The 13,598-nt window shown below is 46.4% G+C and overlaps 1 protein-coding gene and 1 long non-coding RNA gene across 3 annotated transcripts in view; one reads left to right on the top strand and one right to left on the bottom strand.

The window, feature by feature from the left end:
- Positions 1-9,857, top strand: part of EPHB1 (EPH receptor B1) — a 430,079-nt gene extending 420,222 nt beyond the window's left edge. For both annotated transcript variants that reach the window (XM_023260542.2, XM_006936394.5), the window contains exons 14-16: positions 2,474-2,667; positions 4,537-4,692; positions 8,416-9,857. In XM_023260542.2, the coding sequence (XP_023116310.1) occupies positions 2,474-2,667; positions 4,537-4,692; positions 8,416-8,524 (459 nt within the window). In that variant the 3' untranslated portion in view covers positions 8,525-9,857. The remainder of the gene's footprint in view (positions 1-2,473; positions 2,668-4,536; positions 4,693-8,415) is intronic.
- Positions 6,523-13,598, bottom strand: part of LOC123380122 — a 173,611-nt gene continuing 166,535 nt past the window's right edge. Inside the window, exons 3-4 of the long non-coding RNA XR_006585477.1 lie at positions 8,322-10,465; positions 6,523-6,993 (exon numbers count right to left, since the gene is read on the bottom strand). This is a non-coding gene — a long non-coding RNA (uncharacterized LOC123380122). The remainder of the gene's footprint in view (positions 6,994-8,321; positions 10,466-13,598) is intronic.

Genomic DNA, 13,598 nt, shown 5'->3' with positions numbered 1-13,598 from the left:
GAGATGTGCCCCCTGACTCCAGTACTCCTTCCTGTTACAGGAAGACGAGAGGAAAACTTGTCAGTGGGAAGAATTAACTACTTGGGGCTCTGGCACCACATAATTTGAGCAGAGATGCCAACAGTTTAGGGCAACATGAGCTGCCCTGCACTGGAAGACTTTGGGGTCCCCGATCCCCATGAGAAGTTGAATATGGACACTAGCCCTTCCTGCTGGCCCTGCCTCGCTTGTCCTTAAGGAACCTAAAATGAACTCGGGGGCCATTCAGTGGATAATCCCACTTATCTCCACAGTGAGTGGGGGCTCTGTGACAGAGCCCCCAGGTCTGGCTGCCTAGAAGGAGCTGGAAAGGGTGCCAGTTTATGAGCCAGGCTGATGCGAATGCTGCCTGGCCACTCCTCCTCGTGGATTACTTGGTTTAGCTCCATACCCCTGTTTCCTGCCGTGAAGACATCAAACAGCTCCAAGGACTACTCTTCAGGTCGAGATTACGATGGCAGCCCCACAGAGGCCTCGGGAAAGTGGGCTTCAAGGTGTTCTAAACTTAAAAATCAGACACCTCTATGATTTATTCTCAGTCCTGCCATTTCCTACCTGTGGGTCCTCAGGCAAGTTACTCCACTGTGTGTGCCTCTATTTCCTCATGGGGAAGATGGACTGTAATGCCCTCCTTAGAGGAAAGCAGGTAATTTGATTGACAGGAGTTTGGCAGGGGTAAAAATTTATCGGTGAAGCAACATACTATTCAAAAGTGCACGTTCCCAGTCACCAGTTTGTGTATAGAACTGATACCAGTGTGGTTTGTATCCTTGTTTGTTTTTCCACCACCTAGAATAGAAGGAATAATACACGTTGATTATCTCTAATGACTTCAGGTCATATCTCATGCCCCACTCCATGTCCTATATCCTGGGCATAGAATTTGTAAAAATACAAACTGATTGAAAATACTTTCTGACCGATCTACAAAGTTTAAAAAAAAAAAAAAAGAAGAAGAATCCGTTGAAATGAATCTGACATTTTTTAAAGTAGAGGTAAAAACACCTGAAAATCTCTGAACTCCAAATTATTTCCTTTGTTGTTGAAGGTGCTTGAACTGTTTATTTTAATATAAAATCAATGTATAATTATTATAGAAAGTAAGAACACAAACGAGCATGAAAAGCACTCATGTGTCTACCTGCCCAGAGGCAACCGCCATTTAATGCCATGCCATCTATTTTTCCGAGGTCTTTTTTATGCATGTGTATAATTACTGTTTTTTTGTTTTGTTTTGATTTTTGTTTTTACAAAAGCAAGATTATACTATACCTGCAGTTATGCAGCCTGCTCTTTTCCCTAAGATTACAGTGTGAGTATATTTCCATTTCAATAGATACATTTTTACATCACTTAAAGGTGCTCATTGTATACCAGGCCTTCCATCATGGTAGGAGGGCACCGTAATAAATTCCCATGTTTAGCACTGGGTCGTTGACAGTTATTTTTGCTATTACAAAAAGCACAGAGCGGTCATAATCTATTTAAATGAATTGGAAATTAAGATATAAAGTGTGAAATAAGCTCTTGCAACCATATGAAAAGCAGACCAAACTATGTAAAGATTCTAAGATCTTGACAAAATTATCCCCTGGAGCCTGCAAAAGTTACCAAAACCTCATTGGCCATATTCACTTTAGTTCACCTTGTTATTTTGACCGTTGTCATTGCACTTAACTGATTTGTGTAGTCAAATTCTCTTCAAGCCAGTTCATGTTGCTGCATCATGAAGGTCAAGGCAAACAATGCACAGGAAGCATCGAGAGTGGCCCTAGCATGGAGTAGGCTCTCTGTTAAAGGCTGATTCCTTCCCTCCTTTCTCTTCTCTTAGCAGTGTAAGGATCAGGCCACCACAGGCTTTGGTGGGGGTCCTTTTTTTTTTTTTTTTTAATTTTTTTAACGTTTATTTTTGAGGGACTGAGCACAAGCGGGGGAGGGGCAGAGAGAAAGGGAGACACAGAATTCCCTAGCAGGCTCCAGGCTCCCAGCCATCAGCACAGAGCCCGACAGGGGCTTGAACTCACAAACTGCGAGATCATGACCTGAGCTGAAGTCGGAATCTCAACCGGCTGAGCCACCCAGGCTTCCTGATGGGGGTCCTTTATAAAGAACAAATGTCCACTAGGTTTCCTGTGTGCCATCTCATCATCACTGCCAGCTGCAAAATTGGGCCTGATGTCCTCTTAGAGGAGAAGCTCAAGCTATTCACCAGCTCATTCTTCAGTAAGCATTTACAGAGATCTAGCGTGTGCCAGGCCTCACTGCGGGTACTAGGGACAGTCTAGGGGGGAAAGCCAAGTACACGTCAAATCCATTATGGAGAGAGGTATATGAGCACAGAATGAGGGAGGCTCCATCCTTGGGAGCTACTTTGTGAATGACTGGCGGGTGTCTCATCACCCAATCATACCCGTTCCCATGTGTGTCACTACAGGTCATCAATGCCATTGAGCAGGACTACCGGCTGCCCCCACCCATGGACTGTCCAGCTGCTCTACACCAGCTCATGCTGGACTGTTGGCAGAAGGACCGTAACAGCCGGCCCCGCTTTGCGGAGATTGTCAACACCCTGGACAAGATGATCCGGAACCCGGCAAGTCTCAAGACTGTGGCAACCATCACCGCCGTGTGAGTCTCGTGGAATAGGGTGGTTCGTAGGTGTGGGTGGTCTCATAACTAGGGGCAGGCCCAATAGCAAGGCTGCTAGCCTTTTGATCTATTGAGAGCAAGGGTGAGGTGGCTAACCTTATCCACTAATGGAAGAGATTCCAAGACTTCCTGTTTCCTTTTTCCTTTCCATCTTTCTAAAATATTCCCTGCCTACAGCATGGGCTATAGACAGATATCAAGATACCTGTCTGGGTCTCCACTGTCTGCTGGCTTCAGATGGGCTGGGCACTGGGCTCTGTAATAATTGAATGTGTCTGATAGGAGTGGTATGAGGCCCCACTTCTGGGAGATCCTGTTTCCAGAAGGCACACTTTTTGTTAACCACACAAGGTAGAGCTGCAGACTTGGAACCTTGGCCAACCTATTAGCCGCTAAAGGCCCTGATTGCTATGGGACACAGAAATAAAAAGCCATCGGATTTGTTATGAGCAAATGCACAGAACAATTTTCATCTCCTGTCAGTAGCTGTCAGCTGTATATTATTCCTCTACATTGCAGTGTTAACTGATTTATTAATATTTCAACCAAAGTTTATTGCGCATGTATGTGCTAAGCACTGTGCCCCTTGCTGGCAGTATAGAATGAATAAGATAGACATGATTCGTGTCCTCATGGAACTTTGAATCATTTAGGAGGGGCAAGACCAGATGATCACCCAAAGAAATGCAAAATTGAGACCTTGATAGCCACTGTGGCAGGGAGGTGCGTGGTGTTGGAGAGCATGGATACGTGCGATACCTGGTGTCAGGGAGGCATCTCTGATAAGTGTTATTCCAGTTGAGCACTGAAGGGAGGAAATGCATGAATTGAATGAAAGGAAGATGGGAATCAAGGGACAAGTGTTCCAGACCAAGGAACAGCATGAACAGAGGCTCGAGGGTAGGAAGGACAGGGCCAGTGTGTTCTGAGTCCAGTCTGTGAGGGGACTGGCTCAGGGCTGAGGCTGGCAAGGTGAGCGAGGGCCAGACGCTCAGAACATGTGGGCCCTGCTAAGAATTCTGGGCTTGATTTTCAGAGTAGCGAGCACCCATTGAAGGATTTGACACAAATCAGGGTCAGGGTGAAGGTTATGGACATGATCGCACCTGCAGTTTTCAAAGAGCACCAGGCCACAGTGTGGACCTTATGTTGAGGGGAAGGAACATGCGTGAAGACCGACAGGAGAACATTGCAGGAATAATGGCAGAGAAGATAGGGTCTTCAGTCAGGGTAATGATGCAGAAAGAGGTGGATGAGTATGAGATATTTTGGAGGTCAAATCTTTAATTCTTGGTGAAGGACTGGGCATGGGTGTTGGGAGTTGAGGGATATATTAAGGTGGCACCCTGCTTTGTGGATTGGATAGTGAAGTGTCTGCTTTGAGAATGTCCCAGAGAAGATCAGCGGAGAGCTGCTCTGTTCCAATTAGCTGAGGATAGAACCAGGAAAAAAAAAATGGTACCAATAGATTTGGGAAGGTTGTAGTGAACTTTATATATTTTTAATGGTGAAACTTTGGATGGTAAAGCTCCTAGGTTCCAGTTTACAAAGGAGTTATGGGCCTTCTCTTCCCTCCAGACTTCATGCTGTGTCAGTCTAGCTGTCTGAGCTGACTGATGCGAGACAGGGCCCGTAGGCAGGGGTACCAGCCATCTCGCCTCCAGAAGTTATGCCCACTCAGGATTCTGTAAGGCAAGAAGGGTCAGCACAGGGCTCCCCTGTAATCTTCATCCTGTCAGGAAAGAATTCTCATCCTACATGAAGTCTGCTATCTGCCCAGAGTGTGGCTCTATCCACGCACCTTTGCAGCTGTGGGGTTACCTGCTTCTCTCTCTCTCTCTCTCTCAGGCCTTCCCAGCCCCTGCTAGACCGCTCCATTCCAGACTTCACGGCCTTTACCACCGTGGATGACTGGCTCAGTGCCATCAAAATGGTCCAGTACAGGGACAGCTTCCTCACCGCCGGCTTCACCTCCCTCCAGCTGGTCACCCAGATGACATCAGAGTAAGTGATGAGAATCTCCTCTCTGTACCCCGTGGGTGGGGATCAAGGCTCCTTCCCTGCTATTGCTCACGGTACAAGTCTTGATTTCTGCCTCACCCCCAGAGCTCCACTTCTGTATAGAATCAGATCTGGTGGCGAAGCGCCCTGGAAAGATGGAGAGGTGGGGTGGGAGGCTGAGGTCCAGTCTGGCCCCAAATGAGAGTTCTTCAAAGTCATAGCCATATGTCATTTGCCTAATCATCAAGACTCTCTCCTCCGTTTGTTTTCAAACTTAACCCATCAAAAAGAGCATCCAGATGGAAAGAACACAGCCAGCCAGCACTTTCAACAACATAGCAGGAAGAGGCACTACACTGATTCAGCAACAATCTCAGACGTGTGGGGAGCTCATATTCGTACTTAGATAGCGCGTGTGAATAAGCATACATTTCCATCTCCCACAAATTATTTACCAGTCTGCAATTCCCACAGGAGTATGGAGGAATGCGAAAACTAAAATTATTCAAATAAGATGAGAGCCAGAAAGGGTCTTAAAGATCCATTAGTCCGTCATTTCCCCAAGAATGTTCTGAGCAGCACCAGTTCTGGGAAATGTTAATAGGTTCTCCTTGGAAAAAAGGTCCCATGGTCAAATAAATTTGGGATATACTGCATACTTTATCACCCTTTTGGAGATTCACTACACATATTAGCATTCTAAAGGCCATGAGAAATCCTGAAATAAAGAAACCCGTTTAAAATTATTAAATACTGTGGAACCATATTTTTGAGGGGCAGGGTGTCGTGGAACTGTAGTTTGGGAGATACTCATCTACTTGTACTCATTCCATTCAGCAGATGCAGAAAGTAGGTGAATTAGTGCCTGAACACTCAGTGCTCACGAGTGGCAAAGCAGGGCCTGAGGGCTGCTTTCCTGATGGCTAATTCCGTCTCCTTCTACCAGTCCACCCGAGGGGTACAGCGATGCCCATACATGGTGGCACACTGGGCTCACCTGGGAATCTTTAAAAAAATATTGTTGCCTGGGGCACCTGGGTGGCTCAGTCAGTTAAGTGTCTAACTTTGGCTGAGGTCATGATCCCACAGTTTGTGGGTTTGAGCCCCGCATCAGGCTCTGTGCTGACAGCTGGGGGCCTGGAACCTGCTTCAGATTCTGTGTGTGTCTCTCTCTCAAAAATAAACATTAAAAATTTTTTTCTTAAACATACTGATGGCTGATTTCCATGCCTAGATCTTCTGGTTTAAGTGGTATGAACTGACACCTGGGCATCAGGGCATTTAAAACTCCCCAGATGATTCTAACATGCAGCCAAGGCTGGGAACAAGTTGGCAAGGGTCAAATTTTGAATAGACACATCCCCCCAGAGGAGACTTCACCAACTGCCTGGGCCACAACGTTTATAGACAACATGGGGGTTGGTGACTTGTGATACACATTTCCCAAGGTAGAGGACTGGTCGGTCCTCCAGGCAATTGACAAACACTTACTGATCGCCTGATACATGTCAGGCACAGTGCTAGGTGCCAGGATTCCCTCTCGAGGTGGGCCAGTTGCTGAGTCCCAAGGGAGAGGCAGGGTCCCATCCAGCCCCAGCAGTTGAACCTCAGAGGAACAGCTTCTGTCCCAGACTCCTGCTTTGCAGTCAGTCTTCCTGGAGTCCCACTCTACCTCTTTTTTTTTTTTTTTTAATGTATTTATTTTGAGAGAGAGTGCACAAATGAGCTGGGGAGGGGCAGAGAGAGAGGGAGAATCCCAAGCAGGCTCCGTGCTGTCAGTGCAGAGCCTGACACAGGCTCAAACTCATGAAAACCATGAGATCATGACCTGAGCTGAAACCAAGAGTGGATGCTCAACTGCTCAACCAACTAAGCCACCTAGGTGCCCCCACTCTACCTCTTTGAGGTTGGTTCTTGCCAGAAATGATGGAAGCTCCACTTTCCCTAGGGAGATGGCTTGAATGTGCATCTAGCCTAGCATCCACTAAACAACAGAATTCATTTTTTAAATGTGAGTTCATTTTCCGTTGATGCCATATAAAGGCAGTCCCTGCCACTATGAATTATTGTCAGGCACCACCATCACCAACAAAAGCAGCACTTACCAGTGGAAAAGCAGCTTCCCCATCTTGCAGAGCTGGCATGGATGCCCTAGATGACCGGAGAGCCCGGGTTCAGGGGCGGCAATGGGTGCTCGTGCTGGTGGGGCTGCGCCTGCTTCCTCACTGTGATGTGGCTGAGTATGGAGCCATCACCCCCTAACCCCCCACAACTGGAGGAATCCAATGGAGCAATTTCCTCAGTCTGGAAAAGGAAAAATTAAGGGATTTAGTTCAAAGTAAAAAATGCCCACACACTATTGGAGCAATTTAGTTTGTTTCTTGAGAGATAAAAGATGGAAAAAGAACATGAGCTACTAAATAAAATAGATTGCAGGACAATTTGTGAATTCAGAATTCAAGCGTGCCTCTCAGAAGTGTTTGCTGAAAAGACATGGACAATTTGACATTCTGAGCCAGCTGCAGCTCTGAGGGGGTTGACCGCCAGCTGTATGGGGGTGTTGAGGAGAGCACAGGAGCCTGGTGCAGCCTCGTGGGTCTGGTGCACAAAGTGATCTGCTATGCCAGGGGCAGGGGCCTTTGGGGGAATATAGTCAGGACCTTAGAACAGTTCTGAGAGCAGCCCTACAGGGTGGCTGAAAACCAAGTAGTCTTGAATTTGAACCCCAGTTGTACCACCAGTTAGTTACCTGCTGTGTGATCTTGAGCATGTTACTTAACTTCTCTGAGCCCTACTTGTCCATAAATGAGCAAAAAATAAGAGTACCCATCTCATTGGTTTGTGGTGAAAGGTTAATGGAATAATGTATACAAAGCACTTGGCCTATTGCCTGCCTACAGAATGCACGCAAGAAACAATTGCTGTTAAATTATTATTACTGACCTTGAGTGGTTTGTCAATTTTCATGAACTGCTTCCTTAGCTATACATGAGATAGTATATGGCACATGAGAAATACTTGAGCAATGCTATAACATTATTATTATGATTAACTAGGGAAAGATGCATGGGTCTCCCCAAAATTAAGACTCACAGCTTAAAGATGAGTACAATCCAAACCCCTATCCTAAACATATTATTTGGATTCCTGCTTGGGCAGATATTTGAAAGTTATTTTGAGATCACCCTTCTTAAAAATTCATGACATTAAAATTCAAACAGAGGCAGAAAATGGAAACTCAGGGGAAAAACATCAGAAAACCCAGCAAACCCCACATCTTTTCAATCTCAGTGGGTGATCACCAATTTAGGCAGAAAGCTCCGCAGCATAACTGAAGCCCCATATCGTGTGTGCGTGGAGTGTTAAAACACACACATACACACGCGCGCGCGCGAAAGTTCCAGTCTGCCTAGGGTCATGGAAACAATGAAGGGGCTGCTCCAGCCAACACCCATACGTGAGGAACAGGGCACGACACTTCCAGGATTGTCTAAGTTGGGAGGGGGCCATTGGAGACGAGGGCCACTGCATGAAGCAAATGAGATTAAGCAAGAAAATACCTATGTAGGCATTTGCCAAAGACTTGGGTAATCTGAGTGTTGGATTTTAAACACTTTTATTTGCCTACCCACCTAATTCAAGAGCTTGCCTTCTGTGATGAGTTGTGATCCTTGAAAAGCTGCCGTAACACTAACGTGCCCTTTTTTGTGACTTTTTCCCTCCTAGAGACCTCCTGAGAATAGGGGTCACCTTGGCAGGTCATCAGAAGAAGATCCTGAACAGCATTCATTCTATGAGGGTCCAGATGAGTCAGTCACCAACGGCAATGGCATGAGAACTCTCATTTTCTGGGGGGAGGAGAGGAAGGAAAAGGACCATGCTCAAGAGGGAACCAGAGGTTGACCACTGTGGAGTGTTCTGGAAAGAGTGGCTTCTCAGCTAAGAAATGCATTACATCAGTGAAGAAGAGACTGGACCTGTTCTTAATAGGCAATCTTCATTTCTTAGTGACAGAAGCATGTATAAGATGCCGTGGGAAACCAAAACATAATAATAAAAATATGAAAGGGTGATGTTCAACAGAAGTGAAGACAAAACAGTATGCATCGGGGCAACCAAGAGTAAACTCCGCTCCCACTCGGGGCTGGAGTCACCGATCCACAGGAAGAAAGGGAAGGAGGTAGAGGGAAGAAACAGAGGCAGTTTTCCATTTTCTTCCTCACCAATGACATTCTTTTCTTTTCTCCTTTTGTACTCCTCCCCACGAGCCCTCTCCCTTCTCCCACATCCATTTCCCTTTGCTCATGACTCGTGTAGGGAAGTTTCTTCAAACAAACCCCAGCTCCTGAGTCTCCAGATGTCGTTCTGTCAGTTGCCAAAGGACTTTGCTGACCACTGCATGGGGGATCCAACCAATTCAATTAATGTCTTCATATTGAAGAAGAGATGTACCTTCAATTGAAAACCTTGTTTTTCTTTTGTTTGCATTTTCTGCAAAAAGGAAAAAGAAACCACAAATTGGAAAAAAAAAAAAAAAAGAAAAACCTGTTTCCGTGTGCAGGAGCACACATATGTATGTCTGTGTTATAAAAATGACTGTGCTTGTTCGTAACAGATGCAAACAAGAAAGAAGAACCGGGAGATCTTTGCCCCTGGAAAATCCAAAGGGGCTGGAGCGTGTTGTTGGTTTGGTGTTCTGGTTGGCCCAGTTGGCCTATTGGCCCAATGGGGAGAGAGAGCAGGGAGAAAAATAAAATTAAAGGGGAAAAAACTCTCAGGAGCTTGCAAATTCAGACAGGAAACAGGTGAGTGGTTTGAATTGGATGCAGTGTGGGCCATTCTAGAATGATACTGACTGATTATTCTTGGTAACATCTGAAGAGAAGGAGAAGGAAAGTGTTTCTGGAGAATGTTCTTCCACATCCCTAGAATCTGTAATTCAAGAGATGGCAAGGGAGAATTCTTCTTACCTTATTTGTGGACTGGCTTAAGCCGTGTGGCATCCGAGGAATGTTTCAAATGTGTCTGTGTTTCTCCGCATTCCTTCTTGTACCTCATTGTTCAATTCACTTTTGTAAATTCCACCTAACATTTAAATATTTTTAATTTCTCCTTTTATCTTAATCTCCTTGCTAATTTTATCTGTCTAATTAAAATGAGCAGAAGCATGTCTGGGTTTACATAGAATGGTGTCAGCGTGTGTGTTCTCAGACCCCAGTGGGTCTGTCCCCAAGTTACAGGAAAATCCTTAATGACTGTTCTTCTTCCGCCTCATATGAGAGGGAAGGAATACATCCCGGATCCTGTGCCTCCCAAGAAGCACTATATATAAGAATCATTCTCCCTGATGTGACCCAAAGGAAGAACTGAATGAATAAATATGAGGCTCTGAAGAAGTCACTGGCAGATAAATATAAACAATCACCGATAATACACCATCAGCCCTGATTTCAGTTTGCACATTGCATTTGTGATGTTCATATCCAGGCCAGTTTTGTAAAAGGCGCTAAAGACTATTTTAGACTGCTTGCTTGTGGTGTGTCTATGAACAAGCAGTTGGAGGGGAGGGTGTGAGCCAGTAAAGGAGCCATAGTTCCCATGTGGCTTATTTAATGTAAATTGAAAGTGAGATGAGCCTTTTCCCCCTAGTCCTCGGTAACTTTGTACTTGGGGAGGTCTTACCTTCTGAAGCTCCTTCAAAGAGGCTCATGGGCCTACGGGTACAGCTCTGATGCAGGGGAGCCCGATCTGAAAGCATCACCCTTGTGCGTAACCCCTGGGGGACAAAGGGAGATGGACAGAAGTATCTCAGAAGATTTGCATATGGTTACAAAGAGCCCCAACCCAGCATGTAGCGGGTAGAAGAGAAAACTTCCCCTTATTAATAGCGTAGCAATTCCATGCACAATTTGCTAATTACCCCAAAGACCTGAATCCATGAAGTGTCTTACAAGCCTAGGCAATTTGACTAATCTACTCTCAATTTTCCATAGGAATGAATTTTAATTTGTCACCAAATTTCTCAGGCAGCATCCTTAACCTGAAGTCTTCACTATGCTTCCACCAGTGCCAGCCCACCTTCTGGCTGTCCACAAAGCAAGGTCAAGGTGAAAGTCGGGTCACACCCTTTGGTTTGGTTTCACCGTAAGATCCCACAAAGGAGACAGAGAGTGTGTGTGAGAGAGAACCCAAGGGCACATGGGAAAGCACGAGGGGTCAGCAGAGCCAAGGCCAGGGCACCTGGAGGCATAGTTATCAGTGGGAGGGGCATGGCCAAGCTCTGGACATGCCCCCCCACCCCTGCAGATGCTCAGCACAGTTCAGCATGCCAGGCTTCACCACCCCACACCCTGAAATGCGGTATATCTCTAGTGATTGAGACATCAGGCCTTCCCTCTGTAGCACGGGGCCAGTCACCGACCTCTCTGAGCCTCTTATGTAGAGTCAGATAGTCGTAACCACCTTTGATGAGGCCTAACGCTCCTGAGCAGGTTCTCTATGCCAAGCACAGTCTAAGTACTTTGCATCTATTAACTCTCTTCTTCACGAGCATCTTATAAAGCAGTAGCAGATACTTCATCACCCCCAGTTTTCAGATGAAGAAACAGAGACAAGACCTTCCCTACATCACACAGTGGTGGAGTCAGGATTTTGCCTCAGCAACCTGATTCCATGCTCCTACCACTTTCCCAGGGGGTCTCACACTTGAGTGTGCATTAGTATCATCACCTGGAGGGTATGTTGAAACACAGATCACTGGACCCGACCAACAAGTTTGCTGACTCAGTAGATCTGGGGTGGAGTCCAAGAAGTGGCCGTGTGGTGCTGCTGCTGCTGGTCCAGGGACCACACTTTGGGAGCACTGTGCTACAGTAACCTGCCTTCCTGGAGTTAGTAACAGATGTAAAGTTCTTGACTCCAGGAGTGATAGTTATTAAAGTTCTTCTGCCACCGGCAAAGAGACGAATGAACCCTCGCCCTCTTGGGCAGGAAGCGATGGGAGAGGCTGGTCTCTTGCACAGGGGTATCTGTGCCCATTGACAGTTTGGTGCCAAGACACTTTACTCACACCCTCAAAAGAGAGCTCCCTGGGGAGAATGCTCACTGGATCAAGACCCCAGGCCTCTGAATTTCAGTTAGACAAGTTACTCTATCACCTGGCAGAGGATAAATTCCAATTCAGCTTCTTTCTTTTTTTACATTTTTTTTTTTTTTGAGAGAGAGAGAGCAAAAGAGGGCATGTGAATGAGTGGGGTAGGGGATGTGCAGAGAGAGGGAGAGAGAATCCCAAGCAGGCTCCACACCCAGTGGTGAGCCCAACGTGGGGCTCAATCCCATAACCACGAGATCATGGCCTGAGCCAAAATCAAGAGTCAAATGCTCAACCAACTGCGCCACCCGGGAGCCCCCAGATTCTTTCTTAAAAACACGTTTTGCACAGTGGACAGAAGTCTGTGGCCTTCTAAGTCAGCCTAAAGACATGGAACCTACGGCCATGCTATGCAGCCCAAGATATGACTTACAGATGGGCATTCTCTGCCAGGCACACCTGCAGCCACCAAGGCTCATGTGTGTGAGGACTTCACAGGGGACAAGTGGGCAATGTTTAATTAGTACCCCTGGTTCAGGGGTTATGGGAATGGAAGTGATTTGTGGAAAAGCCTTAAAGACTATGACCCACCTCTCTGTGCTTTCTCCCTGCCCCCCCCCCCAATAAAGGAAGATGGTAATGAAGGATACCAAGTAGATACATCTACAGAGCAGGTGTTTACTGTATCATCTGAAGATCACTGGAGCTCATAGATGTCAAACAGGTATCTATACTACTAAAATCACACACCTGCTCCTACCCACCGCCTCCCTCTTATGCCCCTGACCCTTGCAAAGTTATGTGTAGAGCTGGATCAGTGGAGTCCCCTAGGATAATCGAAACCAAGTAAGGACAGAAGTTACTCTTCGCATGCATTTGTGAAAAGAACAGAAACCAGTGAGGATTGAGGAATAGAACTCCAGGAATATTGTGGACAGGAGGAGTGAGACATCTGGCAGAAGGGTGAGAATCTACAATGTGTCAGTTAAAAGTACAAGATTCTAGTACAGGTTTTGTTCTAAGAAGGCCGTGGTGAGCTAGCCTGGGAACCTCATTACCATTTCAGAAATAATAATGGCTCTGACCCCCACTGAGTAAGGGCAAGTGATGCAAGGGAGAAGCACAGCCATGGTGGAGTAGTGGCAGCAAACAGGTATCATCCAGGATTCTCTGCCACCAAGAAGGCTCAAAGGACACTTAAGATCCATGTCAGAGCAAGCTTTGCTTTCATAGAGATGCCTTGCAGTTCCTATAGAAGTTACAGGGTCATTTTCAAACGTAGCCAGAGGTCTTGCATCATCTAAGATATCAGTGGGGCTAGTGGTTGGTGGTGGTAGAGGGGAATCACTGAAACTACAGAAAGGTTGTCAAAAGGGGGAGGGCGTGGCTGGATCACACTGAAAGCTCATTCAAGTTGATTGAAGTCAAATGGTGACTATGTTCACCACCAGGGAGTCTCTTGAGACCAGCAATTTCCAAAGAACAGGTCCACAGGGGCCTGAGAACAAACTCTTGGTCCCTCTCAAAGAGTGCCAGCCCTGGTGGTGGGCAGGTGGGGGTTTAAGTGTTCTGCACATCCCATTTAAGGGTAGGTGGGATGGACAGCCTTGGGCAGTGGTGGATGGACCTCCATTGCACACCTGGCAGGAAAGGAGAGCCCTCTGCTCTTTTAGCCCCACCCCTGCATCCCCCCTGAGCTGACCCTGTTTTTTAAGGCCCTTGATGGGTTCCTTTGTTGCTGGGAGTCATGACTTGGCACACAGTGTTTGTTCTCAACCAGAAACTTCTGGTGATCCCCAGAGTGAGAGTAGACACAGGT

The sequence above is a fragment of the Felis catus genome, chromosome C2 (genome assembly GCF_018350175.1).
Source record: "Felis catus isolate Fca126 chromosome C2, F.catus_Fca126_mat1.0, whole genome shotgun sequence".
NCBI lineage: Eukaryota > Metazoa > Chordata > Mammalia > Carnivora > Felidae > Felis > Felis catus.
The sequence above is the reverse complement of the archived record's forward strand: the minus strand, read 5'-3'. Positions and strand labels throughout refer to the sequence as shown.